At 45.9% G+C, this 23,700-nt stretch overlaps 1 protein-coding gene across 4 annotated transcripts in view; it reads left to right on the plus strand.

The window, feature by feature from the left end:
* The first annotated feature begins 413 nt into the window (after positions 1-413).
* Positions 414-23,700, plus strand: part of ADCY9 (adenylate cyclase 9) — a 115,419-nt gene continuing 92,132 nt past the window's right edge. For all 4 annotated transcript variants that reach the window (XM_068104672.2, XM_068104674.2, XM_068104673.2 and 1 more), the window contains exons 1-2: positions 414-648; positions 21,037-22,602. In XM_068104672.2, coding sequence (XP_067960773.2) covers positions 21,063-22,602 — 1,540 coding nt within the window. In that variant the 5' untranslated portion in view covers positions 414-648; positions 21,037-21,062. The remainder of the gene's footprint in view (positions 649-21,036; positions 22,603-23,700) is intronic.

Genomic DNA, 23,700 nt, shown 5'->3' on the forward strand with positions numbered 1-23,700 from the left:
GTCTCCCCCGGTGTTCCTCTTCATTATGAATGACCTCGAGCGTTGCCGTTCCCTGGAGATCGCTCGTTTTATGAATGATCAGCACACGTGGCGGGCAGAGACTTGAGCGACATGTTTGCACATTACGGTGCATTGTGAGACCATTTTATACATTACGATTACATCATTCATTCTATTATACAGCTGACATCAGGAACACCTTTCGAGATCTAAAATAGGTGGGGACGCTCGGGGTCCTGGGGTCTTGTAAAACATCACACAACCTACTCAAACCGTGAGGGGCGGACGAACATTTTTTTTTACATTAATAATGGAGTTCGACAATTAGAACCCAAACTCAGATCTCAAGTAAATACTATACCAGACCCACAACAACAAGGCGGTGTCTGAAGGCGCTTCCCGCAGCGATCTCCACAGGACCGTGAGGAAAGCGAGAGTGAGAGTGAAAGTGAGCGCGCGTCACGTGACGTGCGGGTGGCCACTCGTGCGGCGGCGTCGATGCAGGAAGGAAGGTTTCGTTCGAGGAGGGTGGACCGTCCCACGTCGTGATACCCGGAGGGAGAGTACGGCAGGCCGGCTAAATGGCACGACCCGGGCCTAGTTGGACCAGGATGTGAGGACGGGGATTTTCAGAGTTGGAGAAAGCAGGTGAGGAGGTGGGGGGTAGCTTCTGGTGGTGGTGGTGGTGGTCCCGCAGGGTAGGCCCGTTGCTGGAGCCTCTTTTTGGGTGGTGGTTGCGGACGGTCCGCGAGTTTGTGTTGTGGAGGAACCTGTGGGACTTTCGGTGCTGGTGGTTCGCGTCGGCGTCTGTTTCACTCTGTCTCACCGCAAGGGTCTGCAGACATGGGTGAGGTTTTTGTGTTGTTTCGTTGGATCCGATGGTCGCGGGCACTACATGAGGTGGGTGGTGTGTGGCGAGGTCGGATTGGTAAGGAACCTCGGGCACGACATGAGGTACCCCGTGTGTGACGAGGTTCGATTAGTGAGGGACCTCTGGCACGACATGAGGTAGCTGGTGTGTGACGAGGTTCGATTAGTGAGGAACCTCGGGCACTACATGAGGTAGCTGGTATGTGACGAGGTCGGATTAGTGAGGAACCTCGGGCACTACATGAGGTAGCTGGTGTGTGACGAGGTTCGATTAGGGAGGAACCTCGGGCACGACATGAGGTAGCTGGTGTGTGACAAGGTTGGATTAGTGAGGAACCTCGGGCACGACATGAGGTAGCTGGTGTGTGACGAGGTTCGATTAGTGAGGAACCTCGGGCACGACATGAGGTAGCTGGTGTGTGACGAGGTCGGATTGGTGAGGAACCTCAGGCACGACATGAGACAGCTGGTGTGTGATGAGGTCGGATTGGTGAGGAACCTCGGGCACGACATGAGGTAGCTGGTGTGTGACGAGATCGGATTGGTGAGGAACCTCGGGCACGACACGAGGTACCCAGTGTGTGACGAGGTTGGATTGGTGAGGAACCTCGGGCACGACATGAGGTACCCGGTGTGTGACGAGATCGGATTGGTGAGGAACCTCGGGCACGACATGAGGTAGCTGGTGTGTGACGAGATCGGATTGGTGAGGAACCTCGGGCACGACATGAGGTACCCGGTGTGTGACGAGATCGGATTGGTGAGGAACCTCAGGCACTACATGAGGTAGCTGGTGTGTGACGAGGTTCGATTAGGGAGGAACCTCGGGCACGACATGAGGTAGCTGGTGTGTGATGAGGTCGGATTGGTGAGGAACCTCGGGCACGACACGAGGTACCCGGTGTGTGACGAGATCGGATTGGTGAGGAACCTCGGGCACGACATGAGGTACCCGGTGTGTGACGAGATCGGATTGGTGAGGAACCTCGGGCACGACATGAGGTAGCTGGTGTGTGACGAGATCGGATTGGGGAGGAACCTCGGGCACGACATGAGGTAGCTGGTGTGTGATGAGGTCGGATTGGTGAGGAACCTCGGGCACGACACGAGGTACCCGGTGTGTGACGAGGTTGGATTGGTGAGACACCTGATGACCTTTACACCGTTGTTCTTTTACACCGTCTTTACACCGCAGCAGTAGTACCCGCAGTGATCACTTTCTGATCAGAAGAGGAGAAATGGAGGAGGTTTGAAAAAGGAGATAAATATATTAAAATAGAAAATGTGGATGTTGTGAGTCCATCCAATTCTTCGACTTTGTTCGAGATAACCAGGTAGTTAAAACAAAAGGTAACTCGCTTTGCCCTTTTTTGGTCGGATCGGTTATGATCGTTTTCAAACATAATTTATTTTACAGTCAAAAGTAGATCTTACAGCTATGAACCTTGAGTTCATAATGGTGCCTGCAGGTCATCTTTTGAGGTTTGGCTGAACACTTTCATCACTGCTCTCATGACACAAGACGCAGAACCCAGGACGCAGGAACCAGCACCCAGGACGCAGGACCCAGCACCCAGGGCGCAGGACCCAGCACCCAGGATGCAGGACCCAGCACCCAGGATGCAGGACCCAGCACCCAGGATGCAGGACCCAGCACCCAGGATGCAGGACCCAGGATGCAGGACCCAGCACCCAGGATGCAGGACCCAGCACCCAGGATGCAGGACCCAATACGCAGGACACAGTATGCAGGACACAGTATGCAGGACACAGGACGCAGGACTCAGCATGCAGGACCCAAGACGCAGGACTCAGCACCCAGGATGCAGGACCCAGGACGCAGGACCCAGCACATAGCACCCAGGATGGACGACCCAGGACGCAGGACCCAGCACCGAGCACCCAGGACGCAGGACCCAGCACCTAGCACCTAGCACCTAACACCCAGGACCCAGCACCTAGCACCCAGGATGCAGGACCCAGCACCTCGCACCCAGGATGCAGGACCCAGCACCTCGGACCCAGGATGCAGGACCCAGCACCTAGCACCCAGGATGCAGGACCCAGGATGCAGGACCCAGCACCTAGCACCCAGGATGCAGGACCCAGCATCTCGCATCCAGGATGCAGGACCCAGCACCTAGCACCCAGGATGCAGGACCCAGCACCTAGCACCCAGGATGCAGGACCCAGCACCTAGCACCCAGGATGCAGGACCCAGCACCGAGCACCCAGGATGCAGGACCCAGCACCCAGGATGCAGGACCCAGCACCTAGCACCCAGGATGCAGGACCCAGCACCTAGCACCCAGGATGCAGGACCCAGCACCTTGCACCCAGTACGCAGGACGCAGCACCCAGTATGCAGGACGCAGCACCCAGCACCACGGATGCAGGACCCAGCATAATGCTAGCACACATCTTAACAATGTGAAACACACACAGAGACAAACGTGAATACTTTGAGACCTGGTATGTCTCCGTTCAATCCCCTGAAAAAAAAAAACAAAAAAACACACACACACACACACACACACACACACACACACACACACACACACACACACACACACACACACACACACACACACACACACACACACACACACACACACACACACACACACACACACACACACATACACATATACACATATACACATATACACACACACACACACACACACACACACACACACACACACACACACACACACACACACACATATACACATATACACATATATACATACATACACAGTTCAACTGTCTAACAGGAACATGGAGTGTCAAATGAACCGAACGGAGTGAATGAAATGATCGGAGATCCAAATGAACCTTTTGTTTCAGCCCTGTTGTTATCACACGAAAAGTCTGTACATCGGGGGTGGAGGGGAGGTTGAGATATCAGGGAGGGGTGTTCAGAATGGTGGAGAATTAGCCAACAAATAGGGAAAAGGAGTGGGGGATTGAAGCAGTAAAGGGGAAGTGAGAGGGTGTGGAGGGAAGAATGATTGGAGGAAAGGTGGGGGGAGGGGTTGGAAGGCTCAACATATGTTGTATGTAGACGGCTCGTCCCATCATGTACGGCGATATCATTTCGATAAAATTGCATCTCTGACATTAAATGACCATTCTCCGTGTTTGTTGCTTTTTGTTGAGACGGGGAGTTCAGGAGGACGGAGCACAATGAACACACAGTGTCCTGAAGGTGCAGTTTGGGTGTGAAGGTTGTTCCCTTGGCAGGGGCGATCCAGGAATTTCAAGACGGGGGGTGCATGAAACTATAGCGCTGGGGGGGAGGGGATAAATGGGGGGGAGGGGGTGGGGGTCTGGGGGTCCTCCCTCAGGAAATTTAAAAAAATTGATCGTCAGAAACGGCAAAACGTGCGTTCTTGGGAGTTTCTGCAGTTCCTTGTGTTCTTCCCTGGTCCAACAGTTCAGCAGATTCGCACCGCCTGCACCCTCATCCTGGATCGAAGGGGGGTGCGCACCCCCTGCACCCCCCCCTGGATCCGCCCCTGCTTGGGAATCTGATCTGTGATGCTCGAGGGGAACGTGACCTTTATGACACGCCACGGCACTTTGTACAATTGTGTCCACTTCTGACTTCACGCCGGATTCGAATCTCTAATGTTGCATTTGCTGAAATGCTCCATCGGGGTTGTGTGGTGGTAGTGGTGTTGTAGTCTCTCAAGAAACCGCACACGGGTGGTCTGTGTTCACAATGATCATGCACAGTCGTTAATGGAGACAGTGTCCTCCGAGACACGGTGGCCTCTTGTCCACCTGCCGTCAGGTCAATGGTTCTGCACATGTTGAGCACCCCCAAGGGATGCTGCGCTTGAACGGTTCTGTTTCATTACCGATTTGTTTCCAATATAATATGATCTCTTGCACCATTCCACGTCCTAGAATGATTGTCCTGGAGTTCACTTACATATTCTGCATGCACAAATAGTTAAATTTGTGTCCCCCCCCCCTTTCTTTCGTACGTATTATGTGGAACAGTAAGCGGTTCCTGTGCGTGATTTCTCATTCTATTTTTTTTTTTTTTTTGAATACAACATCGAGGCTCGTGTAAGAGCTAACATTAATGACAAAAAACAAACGGACACAAGACAAAATAAAGGGAGCGGGAGACAAGATGGGGAGAGAGGGGGAAAGCACACAAGTACAACATTTGAGAGCACTGACATCGGGAGATCTGTGGGACGGAGAGGGCTTGGGGGGGGGGGGAGAAGGCGTGGGATGGGGGGTGGGGGTGGGAGAGGTATAAAACACATGGACACAGCAAGGACTTCCAGGAAAGAAGTCGGTATTTCAAAAAAGCGGATCTTGGGTGAATTAGCGGGGGTAGAAAATATCAAGGTTTTGCATGGGGGAAGATAAGAGATGGAGGTGAACAGCTGTTTACAAGACCTGGAGGGAGGAGTGGGATTGAAGGGAGTGGGGGAGTTTGTTCCAGAGGCGGGAGAAAAGAGGAATGAAGGAGTGAAGGTGAGCAGAGTCTTGATTTTGGCAGTTTAACCATAAGAGGGTTGCTGGCAGATCTTGTGCGACCTGTAGGAATATTTGGGGGACAGAGCACAGACAGAGCAGGGGGAGCATGGCCGGAGAGGAGTCGGTAGAAGACAGAAAGACCACCTCCCTGCCTGCCGTCAGTGAGTGAAAGGCCCTTTATTTTTTTTTGAGATCGTATTAAGACCTTTTAGTTGAACAAAACCCCATTGTTCAAACCTCTTGGCTGAGAAGCACAAGCCAAACGGTGTGCCACGGTAGGTGGGTACACACCTGGAGCAGTCGACCCTGGATGCACGGCTGCGCGTTATCCCAGGGCCAATGCGGTTGTTCCCGGTGACGAACTCTCATTTAATTATTTTCAGCCATTTCGATCAAAGTGAGGTCACAATTTGTGAGGACTAGGTGTGCCGACCCGTCACTTCCCCTCCGGCTTTAATCAAAAGAGGAGCACGTTGTACATGTACTTCACGAGCATCTTGCATGTCTATCCGTGAGTCTCAACGAGGATGTAAAATGAAGTGAAATGCACAAAAAAAGGATCTTCCATATCTATAAACACATAGTTATTGTCATCCCCATGCTTAAAGAAACAAAAATGGGGGGGATATTGTAGTCTGCTCCGTCCGCCACATTTAGTGCACCCTTCCACTTATTTTCCACATAAAATGCGCACACCTGGTGACAAAACAGGTCCTGGCGAGGGCCTGCAATCTCTGATTGCTCTTTCTCATTACCGACGCCACCGAAGGGGGATGGAGGTTTTGTTTTCACCCCTGTCTGTCTGTGTGCAGGATATCTCAAAATGTTGTGGATGTATTCAGATGAAACATGGTGGACATGTTGGGTGTGTGATGAGAACGAATCGATTTGATTTTGGTGGATCTGGGATCCAAGAAAAATTTAATTTTTCAAGTGATTCTGATCTGCCAAATTGAGATATGGGGGTCAAAAACGATATGAATATGAATGAATGAATGATCGTTTTAAGGCCATTTTCCCCGCTAGAGTGGGGGTTGGCCTTGCGGGCCCCATGACAATCATGGTTCCCTGTTTGAGGCAATGTTTTTATGGCCGGATGCCCTTCCTGGCGCCAACCCTTAGTCGCCTCTTACGACGCGCAGGGATACGGTGTACCTATTCTAAACCGGGGTACACACCGTGATCATTCATCCCAGCAAGCCGGTACTCAAATTGCCGACCTCGGAAGGATAACAGGCTGAGTCAACCCCCATGGCGTTAATTCAGCGATCGACCGGGATTCGAACCCAGGATCCGAGGATCCCAAGCCGGAACCCTAACCGCTAAGCCAACACCAGGCTATGGGGTCAAAAAAAAAACGATAAAAATAAAAATAAAAATAAAAACCAAAAAAAAAACCACCTTTAGAGGCCATTTTTCCCCGCAAAGCGGGGGTTGGCCTTTTTCGGGAACCATGGTTGTTGTTGTTTTTTGGTCCCCTTTTTGAAGCAATGTTTTACGGCCGGATGCCCTTCCTGACGCCAACCCTTTTTGCCGCCTTTAACGACAAACAGGGAATTACCAGTGAACTGGTACTCAATTAGCCGACCTCGGAAGGATGACAGGCTGAGTCAACCCCCCTGGCGTTAATTCAGCGATTGACCGGGATTCGAACCCAGGATCCAAGGATCCTAAGCCAGCACCCTAGCCGCTAGCCCAACACCAGGGTTCTAGCCCAACACCAGGGTTAAAAAAAACAAAAAACGATATGCAACATGATATTTACGTCCACGACCGAAGGGGGATGTGTTTCACATATGTTTTCACCCCTGTCTGTCTGTCTCTCTGTTTGTCCGTCTGTGAACATGATATATCAAAAAGGAGTGCACGGATTCGGACAAAATCTGGCGGAGAGGAAGCGTATGTCACAAGGACGAGATGATTAGATTTTGGTGAAGATCTGGGGATTCGGATCCGGCTACCAGGATATTTTAAGTGATTCTTCACCATTGGGAGATAAGGCCAAAACGACATATAGCGGGATATCTAAAAAAAGTTGTGGACGGATTCGGACGAAACTTGGTGGACCGGTTGGGTGTCTGACAAGGACGATTCGATTCGATTTTGGTGACGATCTGAAAATGGATTTGGATACGAGAATTATTTATTTAAAGGTGATTTTTCACTATTGAGTACACAACACACACATGCATTTTAAGGCCATTTTCCCTGCTAGAGCGGGGGTTAGCCAATTTTTTTTTTTTTTTTTTTTCCACTATTGAGTGATTGGGCTAAAACCGATAATATCACAATATCTCAAAAAGTTATGGACGGAGCTGGACGAAACTTTGTGGACCGGTTGGGTGTCTGACAAGGACGAATCGATTCGATTTTGGTGACGATCTGAATATGTATTCGGATATGAGGATTATTTAATTTTTTAAGTGATTCTTCACCATTGAGGAATCGGGTGGAAAGCGATTATATAACATGATATTTATAAAAATTGTGGACGAGTTATGACTAAACTTGGTGGACGAGCTGGTTCGGTGACGAGAACAAGCCGATTAGATTTTGGTTCAGGTCCGAATCCAGATCCGGCCTATCAGTGGGATAGAAAACATAAAATGTTCAGCCTGGTGGAGGTATGTTCTCCACCGAGTGTCGTTCTAGTTGTTGTTTGTTTGTGAGCTCCTTCCACGTCCTTTTCTATAACTTCAAGAAGTATTGCTATATATACTTTTGTGTGCTCCTAAATGGTTCCTGTTGTTGTAGAATAATAAATGTTACCGTTTGAACGTCTGCATTAAGCTCTCATTCCCAATTCTTCCTCAATCCTGGAAAAAGGGTTTTCAAAATGGGCGTCATTCGGATGAAACGGATATGAGTTTTTGTCCCAAGTAAATCGATTACTGCCTTTCCAACTGCACCATTTTGTTTATTTTACACCAGCACCAACCACTGAGGCTCGAGATTCTGCTGCTGCTTCTTTGCCCGTGAGACACACACATCTCGTTTTTTCATTTCTGTTCCTCACAATTCTATATCTCTCTCTTTTACACACACACCCCCCCCCCCCATCCTTTTAGTAATAGATCTACGCTGGATTCACTCGAGAACGAATGCCTTGAGAGACCTGATCGACTGCTGGGTTCCTGGAGGCATCCTTAAGTTTTGCTATTTCTTCCACGACGACCTTTGACTGTTGTGTCTGCAGATAAGTGTGTTACAGTGGAGGCAGCTTGTGTTCACAGTTGGCCTTGGTTGAAAGTTGTCACCAAGCCTTTGGTATCTCTCTTGTCGGAAAGGGGGTACGGTGCTGGGTTTGGGGGGGAATGATGAAAATGTTTGCTCCTTTTCTGGAAAATCGTGTGGTGGGAGGGCGTATCTGTGGGAAACTTTCCATTAATCTGACATGCGGATCTGTGGATAAAATAGTATGAGAAGGTATTTTTGGGATTTGTGATCCACTGTCAAAGTTTTTATCCTCAACCGAAACTATTTCGCTTTATTGAAGCTGAAGACTAATTCGATGAGGATCTTTAGAACGTGTGTCCGACAGGATGGACAAAGAGTGTGCATTCGCTCCCGAGTTGTCTAGCCTCGGTTAGAATTCCGAGGCAGCCATAAACTGCCATCCTGGTGTCGTAGATTTGTGCGCCGGACGTCTTGCGTGAAATGCGGGCGACTTATCTCCGGCATCCCGGACAAATCTCAAATTCATTCTCCACGTCCGACGGAGCACCTTCAGATGAAGTCATGACCTGTCCCCAGGATTCGTTCAAGCCTTAAAGCATTTCACAACTTCTGGTGAACACCCAATTCTGTGTCAAGAGTCAGGGCCACCACCACCACCACCACCTTTTTCAAGCGTATTGACAGTATATATCAGTGATGATGTAGTTTGTTTTCTCGGCCATGTTTACATTTTGAGGAAATGAGATTTGAATCCATGGCCATGAGTAAAATAGCACCAATTTGGATGGAGCTTTGTGAAGGCTTTTGACCATTCGCTTGATCCCGGAAGCTTCTTGTGAAGAGTCGTTGTCACGTCGACGTTCCTTGCTCAAGATCCGCAGTGATTTCTCATTTCACAATCTCTGTGCCATCAGAATAGGGCAAGTGATGTCAGACACAACAACAACAACAAATGCATTTTAAGGCCATTTTCCCTGCTAGAGCAGGGTTAGCCTTGCGGTCCCCATGACAATCTTCTCCATTTTTCCCTATTTTCTGCATCTCTCCTTGTTAACCCCCTTGCCCGCATTTCTTCTTCCAACATCTTCAGCAAAGTCTTTCTCGGTCTTCCCCGTCCTCTACTTCCTTCTACATTCATTTCCATCACTCTTCTCAACCAGTCACTTTCATCCTTCCTCAACACATGACCAAACCATCTCAACCTGTTCCTCTTCACAGCATCAATCACATCAATCACAGGGCAAGTGATGTCAGAGATCGAGCTGATTTGTCTGGCAGCTCCCACGATGATGTAGTCCCTTCCGTGCCAAAGGTTTTTTTGTTTTGGAATCACAGCGTTCCTCCTGGTCCTCAAGATCCAGCACTCTTGATTTTGTCATCACCCACAAAGGTTTTGTTTCATTGGTTTTGTTGGTTTGGAAAAAGGATGTAGTCACCGTCGGCCATATTTAGCGAATTGGGATCAGTGGAGTGGTGAATGAGGAATGGTTTCCAATCTGGTTTCTTCAGTGTTTGCGGTGGCAGAGTTCGAGTTGTGGGTGAGACGTTGTCTCGGAGAAGCAGAATTCCTCAAGTCTGAGTGTTCTGACAACTTTTTCTTCGAGTTTGTCTTTCGACCTTTTCACTTGTGGTGTTTACTCATTGTAAATACTCTAATCGTAAGTCACTCGGAATTGCAAGAGGGGAGGCCGTAGCTTCCTCGGCTGAAGCTATGACTTGGGATGGTAAAGGGGGTATTTTTGGGCCTTTATCCCCACGCTTTTTTTGAAAAAACAGGGTGATATACTGATATTGTAATCTGCTCCGTTTGTCTGTTTGTCTCTGTCTGTGTCTGTCCGTCTCTTCCTCATGCTATCTCTTCCGAAACGGTTGTGCAGAAATTTACCAAATTTGGTAGAAATGATCACCACCTGGCACAAAGGTGCAAGAGAAGTGTCACATTTTTGGCCCAGGTCTCGAGGTATCCACCTGTGTGTGTGTGTGTGTGTGTGTGTGTGTGTGTGTGTGTGTGTGTGTGTGTGTGTGTGTGTGTGTGTGTGTGTGTGTGTGTGTGTGTGTGTGTGTGTGTGTGTGTGTGTGTGTCAGTCAGTCAGTCAGTCAGTCAGTCAGTCAGTCAGTCAGCATCAAGTTGATTTACCTCGATGACTTTTTCATCACATGGCACAGTTCTCGGCTGCCCATTCTTACTGTCGCTTTTCACCCCATTATTATCCTGCTGTGGCACCTGGCAGGGTAGCCTGTAGGTGTTGTGCCATCACCTTTGAGCCGCCTACCCTGGGTTCGAATTTCAACCCAGCTATGAACTACCACCCTGGTGTTCTGTAGACAGGGCAAGGCATCAGTGCTCGGGGGGACATTAAACCGTAAGACCCGTCTGTCAGCACTGGTTCTTGGTGGACATTACTGATCCCACAGTGTCTTTTGTTGTGAAGTTTAGTTGAGTTATCACCGGCACCCTGAAACAAATACCACATTCCTTCGAAAACCGCAGGTAGGAATGGGTCTGGTTTTCTTGGATACCCATTGATATCAGGTTGCACTGCTATCTTTTTCAGAGTGTGGTTGACGTCTGGTTCAGCAGCTCCCACAACTACGAGTGTAAACAAATTCACGTTCGCAGGTTGTTCGCATGTCACAGGTGAGAACGACTGCCTTCCGCCACGAAAAGCCACCATGAACGCTTCCTGTTGCAAGCTTATTGACTCACATCTTGATGGATGTTTCATAAGAAAGTCAAAGTCCCCACTCAGAGTTAGTGACCATGTCGGTATGGATTTCCTGCAGTCTCATGCCCTTCTTTCTCACATTTTAAAATGGAACTCGAATGCCTTATTATGGAAAATTAAACAAAATAACATTTTTATTTTTGTATACATTGGCGAGGCTCGTGGAGGAGCTAGAACATCGAACAGCTCAGGATGTAACAGAACAAAAGGAACAGTGGAGAGGAGGGGACACAGCAACAACAGCAGGGTTGAGGGACAAAATAGAGGGAGACTTGGACAAATAAAGGGTATGGGGAAGAATGAGGGACAGGGGAGGACACATGGGGTAAATAAGATGGACACAGCCGCAAACTCTCATAAAGGAAACATTGAAAACTTGGAAAGAGGCATGCTTGGAGGGGTTAACGAGGGTATAAAAAGGTCATGGTTTTGGATGGGGGATGATCTGAGATGGTGGTGAACAGCTGTCCTAAAGACCTGGAGGAAAGGGTGAGATTGAAGTGGATGTGGAAGTTGATCCCACAGCTGGGAAGAAAGAGGAACGAATGAGTGGAGGTGAGCAGAGAGTCTTGATTTTGGCACTTTTTGGGTGGCGGAGTGGAGTGGGGGAGGGGGGAGTATGAAAAGAGCAGCTCAGGGTGCAAGACCAGAAAGGAGGCAGTAAAAGACCTCGACAGACCTGTCCGTGATGGCTAAGTGAAAGGCCCAGAGCCTCGGCTTCATCGCAGGAGATTCCAATGATGTTGAGGGCTTTGGTTTCCACGTTATCTATCATCACCTTTGATGCTCCAGCAATGTTAAACTCAAACGTGATTGTCAACCCTCGTATTGATGCATTCAACTTTACCGGAAAAGAGTAAAAATAACATTCACTTTGGATGTTGCCTGGAAACGTCTTTCTTTACATCGTCATACTTTCCAAGTCGTAAAAAAAAACAAAAAAAACAAACAGCTGCAGCAATTTGCTTGCCTTTTAGTCAGGGTCATACAGAATTCCAGACCTCTCCATACAGAATACACAATCGATAAGAAAGGGGAAAGAAATTAAATTGGTCACTGGTTTATTTTGGGATTTTAAATTTTCATCATTATCATCATCATGTTTCAGCCCACTGTAATATGAAGGCCTGCCCCTACTCTCATCTGGGGTATTGGAATACTCGTCATGCTTGCCTGGGTTGTTAAGAGTGTGTGCATGAGTGAGATAGAGATAGAGATATGGAGGGGTATGGAGAGATATGGAGAGATATGGAGAGATATGGAGAGATATGGAAAGATATGGAGAGATATGGAGAGATATGGAGAGATATAGAGAGATATAGAGAGATATGGAGAGATATGGAGAGATATAGAAAGATATGGAGAGATATAGAGAGATATGGAGAGATATGGAGAGATCTTGAGAGATCTTGAGAGTTATGGAGAGATCTTGAGAGTTATGGAGAGATCTTGAGAGTTATGGAGAGATCTTGAGAGTTATGGAGAGATCTTGAGAGTTATGGAGAGATCTTGAGAGTTATGGAGAGATCTTGAGAGTTATGGAGAGATCTTGAGAGTTATGGAGAGATCTTGAGAGTTATGGAGAGATCTTGAGAGTGATGGAGAGTGATGGAGAGATCTTGAGAGTTATGGAGAGATCTTGAGAGTTATGGAGAGATCTTGAGCACAATGGAGAGATCTTGAGAGTTATGGAGAGATCTTGAGAGTTATGGAGAGATCTTGAGAGTTATGGAGAGATCTTGAGAGTTATGGAGAGATATTGAGAGTTATGGAGAGATATTGAGAGCTATGGAGAGATCTTGAGAGTTATGGAGAGATCTTGAGAGATATGGAGAGTTATGGAGAGATATGGAGAGATCTGAGAGTTATGGAGAGATCTTGAGAGTTATGGAGAGATCTTGAGAGTTATGGAGAGATCTTGAGAGTTATGGAGAGATCTTGAGAGTTATGGAGAGATCTTGAGAGTTATGGAGAGATCTTGAGAGTTATGGAGAGATCTTGTGAGTTATGGAGAGATCTTGAGAGTTATGGAGAGATCTTGAGAGTTATGGAGAGATATTGAGAGTTATGGAGAGATATTGAGAGTTATGGAGAGATTTTGAGAGTTATGGAGAGATATTGAGAGTTATGGAGAGATCTTGAGAGTTATGGAGAGATCTTGAGAGTTATGGAGAGATCTTGAGAGTTATGGAGAGAACTTGAGAGTTATGGAGAGATCTTGAGAGTTATGGAGAGATCTTGAGAGTTATGGAGAGATCTTGAGAGTTATGGAGAGATCTTGAGAGTCATGGAGAGATCTTGAAAGTCATGGAGAGATCTTGAAAGTCATGGGGAGATCTTGAGAGTTATGGAGAGATCTTGAGAGTTATGGAGAGATATTGAGAGTTATGGAGAGATCTTGAGAGTTATGGAGAGACCCTGAGAGTTATGGAGAGACCCTGAGAGTTATGGAGAGATCTTGAGAGTTATGGAGAGATCTTGAGAGTTATGGAGAGATATTGAGAGTTATGGAGAGATATTGAGAGTTATGGAGAGATCTTGAGAGTTATGGAGAGATCTTGAGAGTTATGGAGAGATCTTGAGAGTTATGGAGAGATCTTGAGAGTTATGGAGAGATCTTGAGAGTTATGGAGAGATCTTGAGAGTTATGGAGAGATCTTGTGAGTTATGGAGAGATCTTGAGAGTTATGGAGAGATCTTGAGAGTTATGGAGAGATCTTGAGAGTTATGGAGAGATCTTGAGAGTTATGGAGAGATCTTGAGAGTTATGGAGAGATCTTGAGAGTCATGGAGAGATCTTGAGAGTCATGGAGAGATATTGAGAGTCATGGAGAGATATTGAGAGTCATGGAGAGATCTTGAGAGTTATGGAGAGATCTTGAGAGTTATGGAGAGATCTTGAGAGTTATGGAGAGATCTTGAGAGTTATGGAGAGATCTTGAGAGTTATGGAGAGATATTGAGAGTTATGGAGAGATATTGAGAGTTATGGAGAGATCTTGAGAGTTATGGAGAGATCCTGAGAGTTATGGAGAGATCTTGAGAGTTATGGAGAGATCTTGAGAGTTATGGAGAGATCTTGAGAGTTATGGAGAGATCTTGAGAGTTATGGAGAGATATTGAGAGTTATGGAGAGATATTGAGAGTTATGGAGAGATCTTGAGAGTTATGGAGAGATCTTGAGAGATATGGAGAGATCTTGAGAGTTATGGAGAGATCTGAGAGTTATGGAGAGATATGGAGAGATCTGAGAGTTATGGAGAGATCTTGAGAGTTATGGAGAGATCTTGAGAGTTATGGAGAGATCTTGAGAGTTATGGAGAGATCCTGAGAGTTATGGAGAGATCTTGAGAGTTATGGAGAGATCTTGAGAGTTATGGAGAGATCTTGAGAGTTATGGAGAGATCTTGAGAGTTATGGAGAGATCTTGAGAGTTATGGAGAGATCTTGAGAGTTATGGAGAGATATTGAGAGTTATGGAGAGATATTGAGAGTTATGGAGAGATCTTGAGAGTTATGGAGAGATCTTGAGAGATATGGAGAGATCTTGAGAGTTATGGAGAGATCTGAGAGTTATGGAGAGATATGGAGAGATCTGAGAGTTATGGAGAGATCTTGAGAGTTATGGAGAGATCTTGAGAGTTAGGGAGAGATCTTGAGAGTTATGGAGAGATCTTGAGAGATATGGAGAGATCTTGAGAGTTATGGAGAGATATGGAGAGATCTGAGAGTTATGGAGAGATCTGAGAGTTATGGAGAGATCTTGAGAGTTATGGAGAGATCTTGAGAGTCATGGAGATATCTTGAGAGTCATGGAGAGATCTTGAGAGTTATGGAGAGATCTTGAGAGTTATGGAGAGATCTTGAGAGTTATGGAGTGATCTTGAGAGTTATGGAGAGATCTTGAGAGTTATGGAGAGATCTTGAGAGTTATGGAGAGATCTTGAGAGTTATGGAGAGATCTTGAGAGTTATGGAGAGATCTTGAGAGTTATGGAGAGATCTTGAGAGTTATGGAGAGATCTTGAGAGTTATGGAGAGATCTTGAGAGTTATGGAGAGACATTGAGAGTTATGGAGAGACATTGAGAGTTATGGAGAGACATTGAGAGTTATGGAGAGACATTGAGAGTTATGGAGAGACATTGAGAGTTATGGAGAGATCTTGAGAGTTATGGAGAGATCTTGAGAGTTATGGAGAGATCTTGAGAGTTATGGAGAGATCTTGAGAGTTATGGAGAGATCTTGAGAGTTATGGAGAGATCTTGAGAGTTATGGAGAGATCTTGAGAGTTATGGAGAGATCTTGAGAGTTATGGAGAGATCTTGAGGGTTATGGAGATATCTTTAGAGTTATGGAGAGATCTTGAGAGTTATGGAGAGATCTTGAGAGTTATGGAGAGAGCTTGAGAGTCATGGAGAGATCTTGAGAGTTATGGAGAGATCTTGAGAGTTATGGAGATATCTGGAGAGTTATGGAGAGATCTTGAGAGTTATGGAGAGATCTTGAGAGTTATGGAGAGATATTGAGAGTTATGGAGAGATATTGAGAGTTATGGAGAGATATTGAGAGTTATGTAGAGATCTTGTGAGTTATGGATAGATCTTGAGAGTTATGGAGAGATCTTGAGAGTTATGGAGAGATATTGAGAGTTATGGAGAGATATTGAGAGTTATGGAGAGATTTTGAGAGTTATGGAGAGATATTGAGAGTTATGGAGAGATCTTGAGAGTTATGGAGAGATCTTGAGAGTTATGGAGAGATCTTGAGAGTTATGGAGAGATCTTGAGAGTTATGGAGAGAACTTGAGAGTTATGGAGAGATCTTGAGAGTCATGGAGAGATTTTGAGAGTTATGGAGAGATCTTGAGAGTTATGGAGAGATCTTGAGAGTTATGGAGAGATCTTGAGAGTTATGGAGAGATCTTGAGAGTTATGGAGAGATCTTGAGAGTCATGGAGAGATCTTGAAAGTCATGGAGAGATCTTGAAAGTTATGGAGAGATCTTGAGAGTTATGGAGAGATCTTGAGAGTTATGGAGAGATCTTGAGAGTTATGGAGAGCTATTGAGAGTTATGGAGAGATCTTGAGAGTTATGGAGAGATCCTGAGAGTTATGGAGAGATCTTGAGAGTTATGGAGAGATCTTGAGAGTTATGGAGAGATCTTGAGAGTTATGGAGAGATCTTGAGAGTTATGGAGAGATCTTGAGAGTTATGGAGAGATATTGAGAGTTATGGAGAGATATTGAGAGTTATGGAGAGATATTGAGAGTTATGGAGAGATATTGAGAGTTATGGAGAGATATTGAGAGTTATGGAGAGATCTTGAGAGTTATGGAGAGATCTTGAGAGTTATGGAGAGATCTTGAGAGATATGGAGAGATCTTGAGAGTTATGGAGAGATCTGAGAGTCATGGAGAGATATGGAGAGATCTGAGAGTTATGGAGAGATCTTGAGAGTTATGGAGAGATCTTGAGAGTTATGGAGAGATCTTGAGAGTTATGGAGAGATCTTGAGAGTTATGGAGAGATCTTGAGAGTTATGGAGAGATCTTGAGAGTTATGGAGAGATCTTGAGAGTTATGGAGAGATCTTGAGAGTTATGGAGAGATCTTGAGAGTTATGGAGAGATCTTGAGAGATATGGAGAGATCTTGAGAGTTATGGAGAGATATGGAGAGATCTGAGAGTTATGGAGAGATCTGAGAGTTATGGAGAGATCTTGAGAGTTATGGAGAGATCTTGAGAGTCATGGAGAGATCTTGAGAGTTATGGAGAGATCTTGAGAGTTATGGAGAGATCTTGAGAGTTATGGAGTGATCTTGAGAGTTATGGAGAGATCTTGAGAGTTATGGTGAGATCTTGAGAGTTATGGAGAGATCTTGAGAGTTGTGGAGAGATCTTGAGAGTTATGGAGAGATCTTGAGAGTTATGGAGAGATCTTGAGAGTTATGGAGAGATCTTGAGAGTTATGGAGAGATCTTGAGAGTTATGGAGAGATCTTGAGAGTTATGGAGAGATCTTGAGAGTTATGGAGAGATCTTGAGAGTTATGGAGAGATCTTGAGAGTTATGGAGAGATCTTGAGAGTTATGGAGAGATCTTGAGAGTTATGGAGAGATCTTGAGGGTTATGGAGAGATCTTGAGGGTTATGGAGAGATCTTGAGAGTTATGGAGAGATCTTGAGAGTTATGGAGAGATCTTGAGAGTCATGGAGAGATCTTGAGAGTTATGGAGATATCTGGAGAGTTATGGAGAGATCTTGAGAGTTATGGAGAGATATTGAGAGTTATGGAGAGATCTTGAGAGTTATGGAGAGATCTTGAGAGTTATGGAGAGATATTGAGAGTTATGGAGAGATCTTGAGAGTTATGGAGAGATCTTGAGAGTTATGGAGAGATCTTGAGAGATATGGAGAGATCTTGAGAGATATGGAGAGATCTTGAGAGATATGGAGAGATCTTGAGAGTTATGGAGAGATCTTGAGAGTTATGGAGAGATCTTGAGAGTTATGGAGAGATCTTGAGAGTTATGGAGAGATCTTGAGAGTTATGGAGAGATATTGAGAGTTATGGAGAGATCTTGAGAGTTATGGAGAGATCTTGAGAGTTATGGAGAGATCTTGAGAGATATGGAGAGATCTTGAGAGATATGGAGAGATCTTGAGAGATATGGAGAGATCTTGAGAGTTATGGAGAGATCTTGAGAGTTATGGAGAGATCTTGAGAGTTATGGAGAGATATTGAGAGTTATGGAGAGATCTTGAGAGTTATGGAGAGATCTTGAGAGTTATGGAGAGATCTTGAGAGTTATGGAGAGATCTTGAGAGTTATGGAGAGATCTTGAGAGATATGGAGAGATCTTGAGAGATATGGAGAGATCTTGAGAGTTATGGAGAGATCTTGAGAGTTATGGAGAGATCTTGAGAGTTATGGAGAGATCTTGAGAGTTATGGAGAGATCTTGAGAGTTATGGAGAGATCTTGAGAGTTATGGAGAGATCTTGAGAGTTATGGAGAGATCTTGAGAGTTATGGAGAGATCTTGAGAGTTATTGAGAGTTATGGAGAGATCTTGAGAGATATGGAGAGATCTTGAGAGATATGGAGAGATCTTGAGAGTTATGGAGAGATCTTGAGAGTTATGGAGAGATCTTGAGAGTTATGGAGAGATCTTGAGAGTTATGGAGAGATCTTGAGAGTTATGGAGAGATCTTGAGAGATATGGAGAGAGCTGGATAGTTATAGAAAGATATTGTCACGTCTTAAACTCCCATTAAAACAGGAAACTCAGCACCGAATTACACTCAGGAGATGCTCCGACCGATCTTTTATTAGTTGTTATTTTTTTATATAATTTTTTTTGTTGTTGAAAGCTTCAGTCACGGATGATGTATAGTGCTCATCGAGGCCATGCCTTAAATAAAAGAGCTGCATAAAGAGAAATAAAAGAGAGACAATGTGAAGGTGAGGAGTGAAAATGAGTAAGAATGGTGTATGATGAAAAGTGTATGACGGTGTTTCTTTGTACGAATGCATGAAGCTAGCCCGGTAGCTGTAGTTTCAGCGAGACAGAAAGTAAGACTAGCAATCCTGACACGGAGCTTGTAAGATGGTTCCGGGCACCACTTTAACGCCAAGAAACTGCTTCAGCAGCCATATGCATCTGAAGATGCAGGAGTGGACATCATCATATGTGTGTATGTATCGTGTTTATGTGTAAGTTGCTCTTGTTGATTGGTATTTCCAAACGTGTGTGTGTGTGTGTGTGTGTGTGTGTGTGTGTGTGTGTGTGTGTGTGTGTGTGTGTGTGTGTGTGTGTGTGTGTGTGTGTGTGTGTGTGTCTTCATTTTAAAATCTAGATCTCCTCTCGTCCTTCCTTCTGAAGTAGCTAATTCTGTTGCAGTTCTTAGTCCTAATTTTCGCATATTAACAGTTCCCAAGGCCCCCTATTCAAAAGACTGGCTCCAGCCATGTTGAGCACATTCAGTTCTGGTATGCTGAGCCCTCACCTGAGTACGTTGAACCTTCTCCAACCTGTTTTCTGTTGACTTTCACTATATGAAATGTGATACTCAACAAAATGTTCGGGACAATACTTTCAATATCAAACCAGATCTCCTGATAAGTTTTTGTTCCGACGGCAACTTACATACAAGTCCCTCAAATATGTTTTTAATACGATATTGTGGTGAAAGGGTTTACATAATCTGAGTTTATTTGTTATCTGGATTAAAGTGAAGCATTACTTTATTTGTGAAGCTTTAACCTGTTATGAATGAGACTGACATATCCACTATTACTTCCATTTTCAATGCTTTATTTTTTGCATTTGATGTAATTTAGTTACCTACTCATTGCCTTGTTACCCTTCCCAAGCCTAAGCCCATTGCTCACCTTCAATCCTTCCCACCCCCCTCCACTTTTCTCCATCCTGTGGAATTGCTTTCCCATCCCCGAGTCCATTTTCAGCTCACCTGGAACAAACATTTATCTGCAGCATGTTATGAGTAGCATCATTGGCTGAGGGAGGCGTTGTTCTACTACTGATGCAACGCCCCCTGTAGATTGGCGCAGGAACTTATGATTTGGCCACGGTTGCTGGCGATAGCTCGCCGACTTTTCGCAAAGGACCCGTGGGATTTTTAATGCCCACCAACTAATGCTGGCAGACGGTACGCCCCGTTTAACTTGCATCTGATGGACAGCACACACATTGCCCTTGCCAGCGAGAGAACAGGACGACAGTTTATAGCTGCGCCGAGATTCAAACCCAGGCTGGACGGCTCAGAGACAAGTGTGCATACCTCTTGGCCATCCTACTGGCCTAGTTCATTGAATAACTCGACAATTATTGGTGGTGAGAAAGCCACCACATCTTTGAGATGTTCTACTGTTCAGGCTTGTATTTGTGGGAACCTAGTTCCTGGGAGCTTATGCGATTGCGCGTCGTCCGTCCGCCAGTCCGTAAATACTTGCAACTTCTTCTCCGAAACCGGTCATGGGATTGTGACCAAATTTGGTACAAATGATATTTCTTATGTTGTGACTAAAGTTTTTTCACTGCATTAAAATAATCGGGGTTTAAAGGGGTCAACCGGGGGTCAAAGTGGATTCAGGTTTGACTCCCCCTCCCTCCCCTTCCTCCCCCCCCTATCCCCCACCTCCCCAAAGTATGATTTTGCTTTTTTCTCAGAAACTACACACACGATTTTGATGAAACTGAACACAACCTTCAACATCCGTGATGTACCAAAGTTTGTTCACGACATTAAAAAAACTGGGCCCGAAGGGACTGTTTGGAGGGGGGGGGGGGGGGGGGGGAGAGGGGGTTGCCCCACCAAAAGTAGGTATTTGACCTTTTCTCTGAACCTACACACACAATTTCAATGAAACTTCACCACAACCTTCATCAACCATGATGTACCAATGTTTGTTCAAGGCATTAGAAAAATTGGGGTCTGAGGAGGTATATGGGATGGGGATGGCTTTGCCCCCCAAAATAGGTATTTTCTGTTTGTTTGTTTGTTTAAAGTCTTATGATTATGTTAGTATGATTCTACCTGCTGCCCTGTCTTCCAGAAATCATTGAAATTGGTTTAAAATACCTTTAAGTCAATGCAGTATATTGTTTATTCTACCAGGTGAGTGCGAGTGGTATTGCCTCTATTTTTTTTATTTCTCGCGCTGTTTTGCTGCCATATTTTTTTGTGACTTTATTTCATTTTGTCCCGATTACACTCATGATGGCTTTGGTTGCCTTTCAGGTGTCCACATTTTAACAGAAACCAGAATGGCGGCGCGCGAGAGTGAGGCGGTATTTGAGGGCCGGGCCTCAGCAGTGGCGGTGCGCCTTGCCCAGCCTAATCCTGCCTGCAGCAGACGCACTTCTGATCATCCTGCGCGAAAACGCTTTCGTGTGCCACAGCTTTTCGAGCGGGCATCTGGGAGCTGGTGCAACCCGAAGTTCGACTCGCTGGAGCTTGAGAGAGCTTGCGTGGAACGCTGCTTGCCTCAGGTGCAGCGACGCTTTCGCTATGCTCTGATCTATGTCCTGACGGCATGCATCGTACGTGGAATGGTCTGCGTGGCCATCAAAGAGGGTCGAGCAGCCTTTCTCGTGCCAATTGTGCTCTTTACAATACTCTGTGCCGGACTGCTTGGCGTCACATATTCTCCGATCTACAAACACCATTGGGTTCGTATGGTCGTGGGTCTGTTACTTGCGCTGGGTCTCGGTGTCCTTTCACTAGCCACGGCCGGTGGCACGTGGTGCAGCTTCGATGAAAATTTATCACAGGTGGGCAGTTTTGCGATCTGTGTGGAGGTCTTGCTTTTGCTGTACGCCGTCATTCCTCTGCCCCTGTACCTCTGCACCATTCTTGGCTTTGTGTATTCCTTCGCATTTGAGACATTTCAACTGCTTCGAATGTCCAAGTGGAAAGTGGAATTCTCTAGCAAAGTGGTACTAATGACAATTGCTAATCTTTTGCTCCATGCTTGCATCCATGCTATAGGCATGCATGCATTTTTAATGGCACAGGTGCGTGTTTGTAACACCTTCCTCAAAGTTGGGCAAGCCATCATTCATGGCAAAGAGCTGGAAGTCGAGAAGGCACTGAAGGAGAAAATGATACATGCAGTCATGCCCCAAATGATCGCGCATGAACTTTTGAACCAGCAAGGTGAAGAGGAAGGAGGTGAGGTAATGGTGGTGAGCCCGGCCACACGGAACAAAAAGAAGAAGAAGTTCTCCATTGCGAAGGAGCAACTCCCTTTCCGCCCTTTCACGATGCGTCAGATGGAGAACGTCAGTATTCTCTTCGCCGACATTGTCGGCTTTACGAGAATGAGTGCAAACAAATCCGCCGACACTTTGGTGAGACTACTCAACAACCTTTTTGGGCGTTTCGACAAGCTCTGTGAGCTGACGGGTTGTGAAAAGATTAGCACCCTAGGTGACTGCTACTACTGCGTGGCCGGTTGTCCCGAGCCGAGGTCGGATCACGCGTCCTGCTGCATCGAGATGGGCCTGGGCATGATCGCTGCCATTGAGAAATTTTGCTGGGAAAACGATGAGACCGTGAACATGCGTGTGGGTGTGCACACCGGGACCGTGCTGTGCGGCATTCTCGGAATGAAGAGGTTCAAATTTGACGTGCTTTCAAATGACGTGAACCTTGCCAACATGATGGAGCAGCTTGGCGTCGCCGGAAAAGTTCACGTCTCGGAAGCGACTGCCAACTGCATTACTGATGACCGATATCTGCGCGAATATGGCCGGCTTTCAGAACGACTTGGTCCGACTGTCGCCTGCTTCGAACAGCTCAAAGGTGGATTTTTTGTTCATAATAATAATAATAATGAGAATGAGTTCCCTTAAAAGGACCTTCAATGCAAGAGGCCTTCAGGCCCATAAAAGCATGCACTACCTTTGCCAACCTATGGTTGTTTGTCCATGCTCCATTCTTTTAAATGCTGAGGGTCAAGCAAGGAAGCAGCATGTACCATTTTAAAGTCTTCTTGTACCTCGGCCAGGGTTCGAAGCAACTGCTCCCAGACTCAGATAGGACACTCTAACCATAAGGCCACCGGATTTGGTTGTGTCTGCCTCTGGACAAATCAGTGACGAGTATTGAAGTAAATAGAAATAGTTTAAAGTTTAAACTAGAATGGCACTCAGTAGAGCGCATACCTCTGCCAGGCTGAAGAGTTTACCTTTTGTGCCCTACCGATAGGCCGGATCTGGAAAATCTAATTGGCTTGTTCTTGTCACCTACCCAACTCATCCACCGAGTTCCATCCGAATCCGTCCACAACTTTTTGAAATATCCTGCACACAGGCAGACAAACAAGTAGGCAAGGGTGAAAACATAACCTCTGCCCACCTTCGGTGGTGGATGTAACAAAACTGGGAATGAGATGGAGGGGGGGGGGGGGGGGGGTGCGAGGTGGGGGAGGAGGGGTGTAAGTGCTTGACGTGTAGACTGAGGAAGAACTGACCAAAGTTTTGTGATTGTTTACCAAGGGACTTATAAATGCCTGGAGCACTGCAACATCTTGTGTACCAGATTATTGACCATTAACTTTTGTGTTTAGGAAAAAATATTGGAGGGGGAGGTGAGGATGTGGGGAGGCGGGGGGCTAAAGGAGACCTACTGTTTTTTGTCTTGTTTTTCAAAACCAAAAACACAATTTCCATACCATATGACATCAGGAAATTGACTTACTGCCGGGAATATGTGTAGTACTATCTGGAAACTACATGGAAAGGATGTATCAATCGTGCGGGCTCTCGCTCACCATTCCTTCATGGTCAGGGGATTAACATTTTCACTCCCACTTCTATACATCTCGGCCAATGCTTCCAGTTAAACTTTGCACAAATTACCCATTTAACGATTCAAATCCAGTGTTCTTTTCCTAAGAAT

This window comes from Myxine glutinosa, chromosome 5 (genome assembly GCF_964187855.1).
Source record: "Myxine glutinosa chromosome 5, kmMyxGlut1.1, whole genome shotgun sequence".
NCBI classification, from domain to species: Eukaryota; Metazoa; Chordata; class Myxini; order Myxiniformes; family Myxinidae; genus Myxine; species Myxine glutinosa.